Source organism: Lytechinus pictus, chromosome 19, assembly GCF_037042905.1.
Source record: "Lytechinus pictus isolate F3 Inbred chromosome 19, Lp3.0, whole genome shotgun sequence".
In the NCBI taxonomy this organism is placed as follows: Eukaryota; Metazoa; Echinodermata; class Echinoidea; order Temnopleuroida; family Toxopneustidae; genus Lytechinus; species Lytechinus pictus.
In genome coordinates this window covers 510,941-522,876 of record NC_087263.1, presented here as the reverse complement: position 1 = coordinate 522,876, position 11,936 = coordinate 510,941, and the positions used below count along the sequence as shown (strand labels likewise).

Here is an 11,936-nt window from a genome sequence, read left to right as displayed (position 1 = left end):
TTTGGGGAATGATATTTGGTTACTTAATAAGTCATAATGATGATAATAATAGTAATAATAATAATGATAACAATTATAATATTAATAATAATAATAATTATGATGATGATAATAATAATCCTCATCATTATTGTAATTGTGTTTATTGTTATTAGCCGCATTCACACGGTGAAAGCCAATTCAGACGGTAAAAAAAAGAAAATCTTACAAGTATTTTGTGGTTATCTTGTGGTTTGGAAACCACAAGATAACCACAAGATTAATCGCGCATATTTTGCAGTGCGCGCAATCTCGTGTTGTGGAAACCAAAAGATAACCACGAGTTTTGCGCGTTCAAATGGGGCAAACCACAAGATACCTCTAAGATTGCAAACCACAAGATAACCACAAGATTGGCTTTTAACGTGTGAAAGAAGCTATTGAAAATCAGGGATGCGGATTACGAGCGTACGCCGTGTTATGTGCGCATTACGTGCGGGGAGAGAAGGGACGCGCTAAAAATATGCAATATTATATTTTGGATCAAAAATTTATCATCCGGTCATTGGCTAAAAGAGCTTCACGTGATTATGTGTATTTTCAACTATTTTGGAATGTTGGCAGCTAGGCATACTATTTGGGAAAATTACGTCATTTTTGTGACATCATTTCCTCAAATAGTAAAACTATTTGGGGAAATGACGTCACGGCGCCATACGCCTGATGCGCGTGATATCAAAATCACCAACATTCAGCGGGGTATACGAGAGCTCTTACCATGGGCGACTCTCGCGACGTCGCGGCTACGTTTTTCAATCACCGATCACCTGCGATAATCTAGCGCAAGCTTTTGATATAAAGACATTTGTAAACATTCGATCGTCTGCTCGGTTTAGACTACAGTTTATGCTTTGACTTTTTCAGACATTTTCATTAACTATTAAAACTTGGATTTCATTAAAATTGGATATTATTTAAGAAAAGAGCACAGGACCATCAGAATGACAAGAGAGGATAAAATGTAAGCCATTATTCTGTTTTTTCCCTTTTGTTTAAAATTTTTGATCCAAAATATAAAACAAATATACTCTGCCATAATTTCGAGTTTCTGGTTAAAGCTATGGGCCTCGGTGCCTCCAATAGTACCATTCACTTCGGGGCTGCGCCCCTCAGTGAATAGTATTATTCTGGAGTCACCTCTTGCCCATAGTTTTAACCAGAAACTCTCAAGGCAAAGTATATTTGTATACTATGTGTCAGTCCATTCTGTATTCGTATACCACGGTGTGTAGATCTTGTCGATGTATGTCTGTCCATTCAAGGCGTAGTATGTGTGTGGTGCGCGCACCCGTGTGTGTGTGTGTGTGTGTGCGTGTGTGTGTGTGTGCGTGCGCGCTTGTGTGTGTTATTTTACCTCATTAAGTATGCATCAGATTGCACGATTTCAAGTTCAAAATTGCAAAAGCTCCCTACCGTCGGAGGGGGGACACCCCCCTCCCCCCGCTCGGTCGCTTCGCTCCCTCGCTCGGGCGCGTCGCGCCCTCACTACCGTTGGCAGCCCAGTCATCCCCCCCAGGTGTACGAACCTGTCTACGCCACTGCACTGTGTGGTGCGTGGTATTGAAGTATCACTTGCACATTCCGGCTCAAGGTATTGCTTATACTTTCGTTTGTTTGGCATGGTGGATGGAAGAATCAGCAGGTAAAATGGGAATATGATATCTCCCGATTGAATTAGGGAATCACTAGTTCAGTAACGAAATAAAATCAATACGCCACACACAACAAACGGTCCTGCCAAATCCAAAACGTCAAAATTTCAGCGCCAAGATGAATGTATTTGAATCGCATTTGAATCGTACGTGCGCATATTCGCAACGTTAACCGGATACATTACGTAATTCTGTTCTAACCTCTAACAAAAAAGTTATAATTATATTTCAAAAATCTACCTATTTTCACAAGATTTGAGCGTCAATTAAAAAAAAAAAATATTATTACCATGAAAAAAAAATACATGTTTCTTTATTTAAAAAAAAAAATTATTTAATAAGATGTAGACCGACGTTTAATATTCTATATTGGTGATCGGAACTTCTGCTGCATCAGCAGAAATTCTGGGGCCCGTTTCTCAACACCTGGATAAGTTAGTCATATCTTTATCCATCAACCACGGAGATAGTTCCAATCTTACTAAACCTGTTTCTCGAAAGGCTTCCTAACTTGAATACCTTGATATCGATACTATCGGTAAAAAGAGCAGACGAGACGTAGCCTTAGTCACAAAATAGCATAATTTTCAAAAATAAAAATTATGACAAAATTGCAAATATTGTGATGAATTGGGAAATACAGCTTTTCAAAATAATAGCACAGGTAAATTATACATCATCTGATCATACATACTTAGACCATGAAGACTGGAGCATTCAATTGCTGAGAAAATGAAATTATTAATAATTTATTTCATGACTAAGAAATCACATGTGGACGTTGAGATGGGTACCCCCGGGATATCCAATTTTAATAGTTTACGAAAGTAAACCATAATGGTTTTCTTTGTAAAATGATGATAATTATACGATCTTTCACGATTCCAATCATCATCAAAATATATTTTAACAAAAGGTTTTTTTAATCTTTGATACCGAAAAATACGATTTGAAAAATATATACATAAATTAGAGATAGAATTTATCTAAATGTTAATAGGGGTCTGAAAACGAAAAATACGAGTCCAGTTATGGATGGCCTGACGTGGTAGAATCTTTATCGATTAAATTATTTTACTATTTCAAAATGAATGGTTTTATGGCGTTTCATAAACAGTTTTTATAGTTTCTTTGTATTACAACCATCTTTGAATGCATTATCCCACTTGTTTTGTGATGTAATTTCAACCTCTATGATTGATTACGTAAGATTATAATGTTAGAATTTCTAGGCACTTTTGCATGTCATAGTTTACCCACGTGATGCCACTACGTCATTAAGAAAGAAGTTATGACAGGTCCGGAGGTGTCATAAATATTTAGTGAGGTTGTTGTACCCGATCTTGGTAAAGAGGGCTTCGTGAAACGGTTAGCGGACAAGTAGCTCACTATCTCCGATTTAGTCAACAAGTTAGACTTATGACGGTGTTGAGAAACGGGCCCCTGCTGCAGTCAGCGATTTTTTTTTAGTTCGTCTCGCAATTTGATGTTACGATTTGCAAAGAAATAATAAGAAACTAAATATGTATATATAAATTAAAATTCTGATAAATATCAAAATTAAAATTTTTTATAAGGCAATAAATATTATTTATTGTATTCGTTTATATCTATAATTTTTATTTTTATATTTTTAGCGTATTCCGTATCGTCAAAAAAACGATCGAGCCTGTTTCAACCAAATTTGCGCCTTTATTCAAAATCGTTCAAGCATCCATCGAGTGATACGTACGTCTACGAATTGCCAATTTTCCGATTCTTTTGGGGCCTGTTTCCACGTTTTTCGTCTGTGATTTGTAGATTTTCTATTCTATTTATTTGTGTTAATGCTGTGTTAATATCGTCATGAAGACGTCAAAGAAGAGCGGCACTACTTCTAAAGTTAGTGCTACCTGCAGTACTACTAGTACTAGTAGCAGCAGCAGCATCAGTACTGCGACCGTTCGACCGAAGGCAAAGGCACCACCGACGATGGCCAAATACTCGTTCGCTTACGTGCGGTACTTGGATGACAACAAGCTGAAGATCGTCCCACTAAGTGATATCAAAAGATTTGATGCAGAAACTCACCACACAGAAAAGACATATATGATCAAATGGACGAATGAGGATGCTGACGACAGCGATGTTGAGATGGAGGGAGACATGGGAGAGGATGACGATGAGCCGCAGTATTTCAAGGCCCAAATATTGAAACTATCACGTGAGTATGCATGATGTAGCCCTGCCCCACTCAGGGTTCATTTCAAAATTCTATACTGCCTGTGGAATCTATATGGTATGGTATGCCAATCTGCTGTACACAGCACACACTTTAAAAAAATCATTACAATATCATTTTTGTGACCCAAAATACTAGTTTCCATACAGTTGCAATTTATTTTTCATTAGTAACTTGGGAGTAATTTTTGTATTCACCAGAGAAAGTGCTCGAAAACTTGAATTTTGGGCATGATTTTGTGTACGCCCTCTTGGTGAGAAATGATATGGCAAGAGACAATTGTAGTAGTTTTTCAATCTCTATTTTTAATTAAGAAAAAATAATTTAAAGTTTTATCATATTTACTTGAGCAGAGTTATTGAATAGCTGTAATGTAACCTGACAGTGTCAGAAAATCAAGCATTTGTCCCAAACTCCAAAGAAAAAGAGAAAATAAGCCAAACATTGCCAACCTTATTTCACCACACGGGGAGGAGTACCAGAGAATAAGGTTATAATATCAGGCCTTGTTCATAGAATGAGCCATTGAGTGTATCTAATGTAGATTTACTATGTATTTATTGCCTGGATATTTGTCACAGTGCATGTGCACTCTACACAACTTCACAAGCACTGCTTATTTTACAGAGTTGCTACCTCCTGTATTTTTAATTTTTTGAAATTGTATTAATAATAGTATTAAGACTTATCATTGGAAAATAAATGTTGAAATTAAATTGAAGTCTGGGGCCCATCTTACAAAGAGTTGTGATCGATCCAATCAAATATGGCAAGCCAGCAACATCAACATCTAAAATGATGTGTAGAATCTATTCATACATGTACATTTAATGTTTTCCTGACAAAAATTAAGTACAGTGTATACTTCTCTTTGTTTTCAAAGGACTTGAGCAAATTTCATAGAGGAAAAAAATATGACATTGATGGAATTCTATATTGAGATTGATTGGATCAATCATTACTCTTTGTAAGACGGGACCCTGGTCTCTTGTCAAAGTTAAACTTGGCAAGTTAGCTTGAGAATAGAGTAGAAGTGACTCTCAGATGAGTGGAGCTAGGAGGAGGTTTACGTTATTCACCAATGTGCTTAATCACCATGGAGCCAGCCAGCCAGGGCTTCCATTGCATTCCCCCACACACACCATGACACGTATGAGGGCGGCAATTATCATGAGCAGTGCCCGATAAGAAATACTTGCATTTGCCAATAAATTTGAATCTCACCTCAATGCTAAATCCTGCTTCAACTCATCTTGCGCACTGGATATTTAATCCCACAACCGCTGAATCCAATCAATTCAAGCAAGAAAATTGAGCAAACCTGCATGCAAATTCAAATTGCATTTTCATATCAGTTTCATTAAAAATACCGGTATGTGAAAATCATGAAATAAATTGAATTTAAAACATTTCAGGTTTTTTATGATTTCATTTACAAACTTCAGTATGTTGCTATTTTCAATCAGTTCACCCACTTCACCAGATCTGACCATCAAACTAGATCCAGATGGAAATCATCAGGATCCAATGTACATTGTATTCAACCGTACGTGTACGGACTAGGCACTAATTACACACCTGAATTTATTTGCAGATTCTATGGAGGCTCTGGAAAAGTGTATAAGAGAAGGGACACGAGTGGTGTTTAGAAAGCGGCGCCTCCTTGACACTAGTGTTGAGCAAACTTCCGATGAAGAAGGTGTTGCAGCAGTTTGCCCCGCAAAGAGAACATTAGACTTTGCTCAAGTAAAAAAGGTAACAAGTAATACATATACTTAAGACATCTATGCATTACATTCTAATTAACCCACTTGAAATACTTAAGAAACAAATCATCTAGTTATATTAAGCCATATAGTTTGGAAAAAGATTAATGCAGTTCAGATGGATTTGACTCAACTTTAAATAGGCAAGATGAGAAATATATATCTTGTGCATTTAGAGATAATTGGGAGACTGATATGCCAGTCTTTAAATGATCAAAGCTCTTGAAGACTGAAGGACGTTCCACAGTTATGTTTGTGCGCATCATGATCTGCATATATTTTACACTCTGCGCGCTGACGTCACTGTGGATGAACAGGTGATTATTGATTAATTAGCTGCGGGTATGAGCTGATTTTTCTCATCATCTGCACTCTAACTGCAGATCCGATGCATTATTTCATGAAGCTAAAAAACTGGAATTATTCCATGGACCATTTTTCAAAATATCTCTACAATTTCAAAATACTTTACTCTGCAGTGCTGCCAAATATCAGGAATATGACGAGTTTGAATAAATGGTATCTAGAGTGTTTTTTTTATTTTTTTTCTTCACAGAGATACAACGCATTTGGCGCATTTTTTGTGTTTTAAAAAGCACATTTGCTCTAATAAAAATGATAGTTTGAAAACAAGCACATGAACCCCTATGTTTTAATTTGTGCTCCTCTTATGTATACCTTCCTCTACAACTTTGAAAATTTTGGTGAAAATTACATGGATTTTGAGTACAGTGCAGCATTTATTACCGGTATTTAAATTTCACATTTTTGAGATTGAGTTTTTGTTATCTTTTACGGCATTTTTAAGAACGGACAGTGCTGTTACTGTTAGACTTAAAATTGCAAACAAATAGCACTATAAATAGATTGTCCTTTCTAACGATATACTTATTAACTCTCTTGCGAAATTTGATGACTTTTTCATGTATTTTGACTGAGTAATGGGTTCACACTCATTGCAGTGATCTTGCGAGGTCTAAAAATGCCAAATTCTTTTGAATGCGCAATTCTTAAGAACATCCATTTGGGTGAACTTTGAAGCTCTACAGCAAAAAATCATGCACATGGACCTATGTTAATTTTTGCATATTTCGAATATTCAGGTTCTTAAGTATCTATGTGCAAAGTTTGGTGAAAATGACATGGATTTCACTTTAACTGTTTAACATCCTTAAAGGGGAATCCAGCCTTGGTCGTAAAATGTTGTGATGGAAGTATGGAACGTATGAAAATAAAGTAGAATGGTGAAAGTTTGAAATAAATTGGACAAGCAATTCAAAATTAATGGCTGCTTTAAAATTTAGAAACCTAAGATTATGTAGATTTCAAATTGGCAACTTGAAAAGTAAATTATGACAAGGGTGTGTGGATTTGTCCAAAGTACCCATTCCCCTGGGGCAGCAATCTAAATGTAACCCAGGTAGTATTGTTTCATGTCCTCATGAAAGAAAAATATAATTTGAAGTAAAACTTGAAGAAAAAAATACATTTTATGTATTGGGAGTACATGGTTGGGTAGTCCTTTCCTTATGTCACTATGACATCATATATGCGGCCAATCACATATCAACGTGTCTGATTTTCCTTTTTCCTCCAGAGTTTTTTTTATTTGGGTTGGATTCCCTTTGATTTTGGTATAAATATGTTGATAAAAAATTATTATTATTATTTTTTTCCAAATTGTGTACAAGTACATGCTGGCACTATAACCCTCTTAAAGTCTTTGTCCAAACAATTTTGTAGGATGTAACAAATATAGTTTTTTTTTAAATTGCTTTAATGTGCAGAAAAAACAGGCTGAACAGCAAGTAGCATCCCGAAATAAGGAGATTAGCTCCATCATGGAGAAATTGGTTGCTAATAAGAAGCCGCTGGTCTTACCTCAAGCGGCAAGTGGCACCAAAGGCAAAGCTACCGGTACTCAACAGGCAGCGGAACTGGGGGCGTTAAAGACAAAATTGAAGGCCAAAACAAAGGAGAATGTGGAGCTCAGAGAAAGAGTCAAGAAGGTGACTGAACTAAACATGAGACTCCAAAATGAGATCCTTGATTTATTTGGTAAGGCTTTTGTTTTTGAAGCATTTTTCACTTTTAAAGGGATTGTTTCACTTTGTTCTGATTTATGTTTTTATTAGAGATGTAAATCAAAGTTTGAAAATGGATGAGGACTGGTGTCAATAACCACAGTAAAGAGCATACTGGGAATGCTGGTAAGCTAAATGCATCTCAGAGATGTCTACCAAAAATCAGGCTTGTAAATCACTATCAGTGTAAATTCATCCTTTTCATTGTAAATTCTGGTGTGTTTCAGATGTACAGCATGGATCATGCCATCAAGTATGAGATTCTTATTGTCACCGAATATCTTCCATTTTCCATCAATTAATGGTGCAGTAACGAAGTCGCAAATATTCATGAGTTGTCGCTCCTCTCTTCCTCTTCTAGCAAAACAGTCAAGGATGACGGTATCTGGTCCATCTACCTCCACGCCCATCCTACACTCAGCTGCCCCTTCAGCAGACTCGGCTGCCCCTTAAACTACCCCTACCCCAACTGCTACCCCGACTGCTACCCCGGCTTTGATCCAGGAAAACATGGCAGAACCAACTCAGCCAAGGACCGAAGAGAATCTCTTCATTCCAGTAGATGGAAAAGTAAGTTTAAATGGTGTAGACAAATCAAATCTGCTGTTAAGATATGTATTTGGGAGATACATGTAGGCTTATGATTTTCGGTGTTAACCCTAATTCTCCTTGGGGCATAATGGCCCCCCCCCCCCTCGACAATTTTGGCAATATATCTGCTGCGCAAAATTTTTTGACCTCGCCGCTCACTGACTTTTTACTTTCAAATCTCGCGCAAATTTTGAGACCAAATTTGTGACGCAACATTGTGTAAATGCATGTCAGACCCAAAATTGCTCATAAACGTGATTTCATGTTTATGATCAGAATTAAGTCTGGAACGATTTCCATAAACAAACAATTAAAAAACGAAGAAATTAAAAAAACAATCAAATACATAAGAAATCGGTCTTGGTACTAGAATTTTTTTCATTCACAATTGTTAGGAATTCTATAAAGAATATCACCCAAAAAATAGCATTCTAGGAGCTTTATTTAGTGAATCAGAGCAAAAAGTATGATTTCATGAATAAATTAGCATTATTAATTCATATAAAATAAAAATATATGAATTCAGTGAAATTTACCAATGCAACTGCGTAGATTACGTCATTCTCTACAATCATGCAAATTTTCGTTGTGATCGCGCAATCCGCGGCTGAGATCTTAAGGGGAGGGGCCATAATAACCCCCTCGGGAATGACAAGAATCAAAATACCCCGGGAGATTTAGGGTTAAACCTATCTCTTTTGAAATTTATGCACATACAATGAAGAATTTGCTTTCAGTTGATCTGTCAGAAAATGAGAGTGTAACACTGGCACATTTATGTAATACCAATTCAAGAAGATAATTGTGGATGTGAATTAATGATGACATCTTGGTAACTCTTCTTTTTTGCTAACTTTTTTATAAGGTTTCCCTCGGAGAGAATGTCTCGCTGACAGGTCAGCAGTGGGAGTTATTGGCCCGCCAACGATCTCATTCGATGTTTGTTAAGACGTTGGCGGTCATGATTTGGGGATCTGGAGTCCTTAAAGATCGAAGCGTTCATGGCCGCAAAAATCCCCGAAATAAGGAGGCGCAGGTGAAGGCACCCCTGACTCCTGTTAAGTTGCAAGCAGTGAGAGGTGAGATTCATAACAAATTCAGATAGACTCCGCATAAGTCAACCTTCCATAAGATGAATAGTAGTACTATTTGTGTGGCGTCACCTGTGCCTAGGAATAATCACGTTACTCAAAACATTATCTTACATCAGAACATGCAAATACGAAATATATTATTAAATCTTCTCAGTTGAATTTCATTTTAGTTTAACAGATTTCTATGATCCCCAAAAATTTGACTGAGCAGAGTCAAATATTGGATTCCTGGTTATAGTATTATTGCAGGGTAGGAATTTTATTTTTTCAGGGGCTATATTTCTTTTCAACATAGGGGCAATTGCAGAATTTTGGGGATCATTTCTTTAACTTTAAGGGCTACTTTTTAGGAGTAAAAAGTTATGTATTGTAAAAGCAAATATTTTGCCACATTTAGAATATTGATTTTCTAAATAACCCTAAATATTGTTTGGAACAGATCTTGGGGCCACTGCTTGGGGCGACAGTCAACTCTAGAAAGAATGGTTGCCCCTAAGCATGCATTTTATGGGAATTTTAGGGGCTGAGGAGCTTGGTGTGTGTTCACTTTTGTGGGTTGGGGTTCAAATTTGTATTAGAAAAACAAGATATGAAGATGTTGATCTATCCATAAACAATGTCTACAAGTATTACCAATTTCATGTTCCAAGCATTTTTCTATTCCCATTATCTATAGGTAAAACCTTATATTGCAATGAGATCTTTGTTAACACAAACATCATCTTGTTTACTGTGTTTAGTGAGTTATAAATAACCGGCGTTCTATAGTTTTTAAAATGTGTACATTAATTTTTTTAAATTTCTTTTTTCTTCAGCTTGCTACAACCATCACCTAAAGAACAAAGGTATTGATGGAGAGGATCTAACAAAAGAAATGAGAAAGCTTCATGCCATCATATCAGAGAAGATTCAGGATCTGAACAGGTCATAACTCATCAGGGAAGTCCACTAACATTAGCAAAAACATGAACTGATTTCAATAACAAGAAAAAACTTAAGTTACTGAAAATGTTAGAGGTGTGTGACACTATCGTCTTTCTATTTCAGTGTTGGACATTTAATTGCTTTGTGAAAATTTTATTAAATTTTGACAAATGTCATTACTTTCTTATTTTTACCTCTTTATTTTGATGACATTTTAATTGTGCTATTATCAAATAAACTGTCAGGTGTATGGACTTGTCCTTTAAAACTGTATCTTTAGCTTTGGTAAAGGGTCAATAATCATTGTGATTTGTATTCAAGTATCTCCATTCCAATTTTACATGAGTCCTGGACACGAGTATAGTTGCGGATTACTCTTCAACCACGAATAGTCTGCATTTCAAATATTCACATATTAGATCTTAGAAAATTAAAATATGATCAAAATCAGATATAAAATAGAAATTCAATATTTCATCTCTATGTTCTACGAAATATGATCTTATTTTAAGGGTTATTTCGCCTTGAACATTTGAAATTGCCATTTTTGTAACCATATGTGATTCGATGAAGAGTTAAATGTCAAATCTGAAAAAAGAAATACTGTATTCATACAATATGATAAAACTGTCAAATGTTCAAATCATTTGGTTTGGAGAGAGAAGTTTAGAATGAAATTGTGCGTAAAAAACAAACTTTGAAAATGTCATGAATTCCTTGTTACATCCAATTTCAATTAAATTTTCAGTGTTTTTTTTTCTCTCAATTATTACTTAACATGACGTTAATGTTTTGACAAATCTCTAATTTCTCGGTTTATATATTCTTGGTCAGTGAATTTGCAGAGTTGCCTTGCCCTGTAATGTCTTCATCCCTGGTCTGCGCTTCGTTCTGTCCTAGCTTGACAAAATTCAGGTGATTTGAAAAAGTACAAACTAGTCAAATTTAATCAAAATTTGCCGATAAAAAAAAAAGATGGAAACTACAGTATTTTTCTGAACTAAATATTGATTAGAAACAGCCATGTGAAGTCATTCTTTATTTTACTTTCTTCCAGCAATCAATCAGAATGGTTAAAATGTAATAGCATGCAAAGTGAAAGGTATAGATGTGACATCATCAGCTTTCATTAGGAAGAGAACTGTATATAAAGCAAAAATAAGATAAATGTCTTTGATTTTAACGAATTTTGCTTGTTTGGTATAATATTCAATTGCAGTCAGGAGTTACTGTTTGACACTTAGTACCCTCCAGGCACATCTTGTAATTTTATAATATACAAAAGAGGTGATATGACATCCAACATGTGTGAAATGGTCAAATATTTTGCTTGGTTAATATTAGCCTATTCAAATCTTCTATTGTTAAGCCTCATGATCCCTCTACATCCCCCCCCCCCCCCCAAAAAAAAAGCGTATTTTGGACTCATGGAGGCTGGTATAAACAGGGCCTTAGTTGCTCTTGCATTGTTACGTTCATAAATATTGATTCATCATATTTGGCCAATTCAATTTATATTTGCTGAATCATATTTTTTGTTGCAACTATAGATCTGACCTACAAAA

At 35.8% G+C, this 11,936-nt stretch overlaps 2 protein-coding genes across 2 annotated transcripts; both read left to right on the top strand.

Annotated features, from left to right (window-relative positions):
- Window positions 1-3,500: 3,500 nt before the first annotated feature.
- LOC129283777 (uncharacterized) lies at window positions 3,501-11,772 on the top strand. The gene is made up of 6 exons (XM_064114022.1): window positions 3,501-3,894; window positions 5,507-5,667; window positions 7,466-7,736; window positions 8,124-8,332; window positions 9,219-9,432; window positions 10,263-11,772. The coding sequence occupies exons 1-4, from the start codon at window positions 3,537-3,539 to the stop codon at window positions 8,213-8,215; spliced, it is 882 nt and encodes a 293-aa protein (XP_063970092.1). The 5' UTR covers window positions 3,501-3,536; the 3' UTR covers window positions 8,216-8,332; window positions 9,219-9,432; window positions 10,263-11,772.
- On the top strand, window positions 8,273-10,378 carry LOC135157650 (BEN domain-containing protein 5-like). The gene is made up of 3 exons (XM_064114032.1): window positions 8,273-8,332; window positions 9,219-9,432; window positions 10,263-10,378. Exons 1-3 carry the CDS (start codon window positions 8,273-8,275, stop codon window positions 10,376-10,378), a joined length of 390 nt encoding a protein of 129 aa, XP_063970102.1.
- Window positions 11,773-11,936: the final 164 nt, after the last annotated feature.

Excerpts from the sequence above, each read along its gene's own strand:
- LOC129283777 (XM_064114022.1), top strand. The coding sequence starts at position 3,537 with ATGAAGACGTCAAAGAAGAGCGGCACTACTTCTAAAGTTAGTGCTACC. Across the intron at positions 5,668-7,465 it reads ACTTTGCTCAAGTAAAAAAG|AAAAAACAGGCTGAACAGCA; the intron begins GTAACAAGTAAT and ends TTTAATGTGCAG. Across the intron at positions 7,737-8,123 it reads TGAGATCCTTGATTTATTTG|CAAAACAGTCAAGGATGACG; the intron begins GTAAGGCTTTTG and ends TTCCTCTTCTAG.
- LOC135157650 (XM_064114032.1), top strand. The coding sequence starts at position 8,273 with ATGGCAGAACCAACTCAGCCAAGGACCGAAGAGAATCTCTTCATTCCA. Across the intron at positions 8,333-9,218 it reads TCATTCCAGTAGATGGAAAA|GTTTCCCTCGGAGAGAATGT; the intron begins GTAAGTTTAAAT and ends CTTTTTTATAAG. Across the intron at positions 9,433-10,262 it reads TAAGTTGCAAGCAGTGAGAG|CTTGCTACAACCATCACCTA; the intron begins GTGAGATTCATA and ends TTTTTTCTTCAG.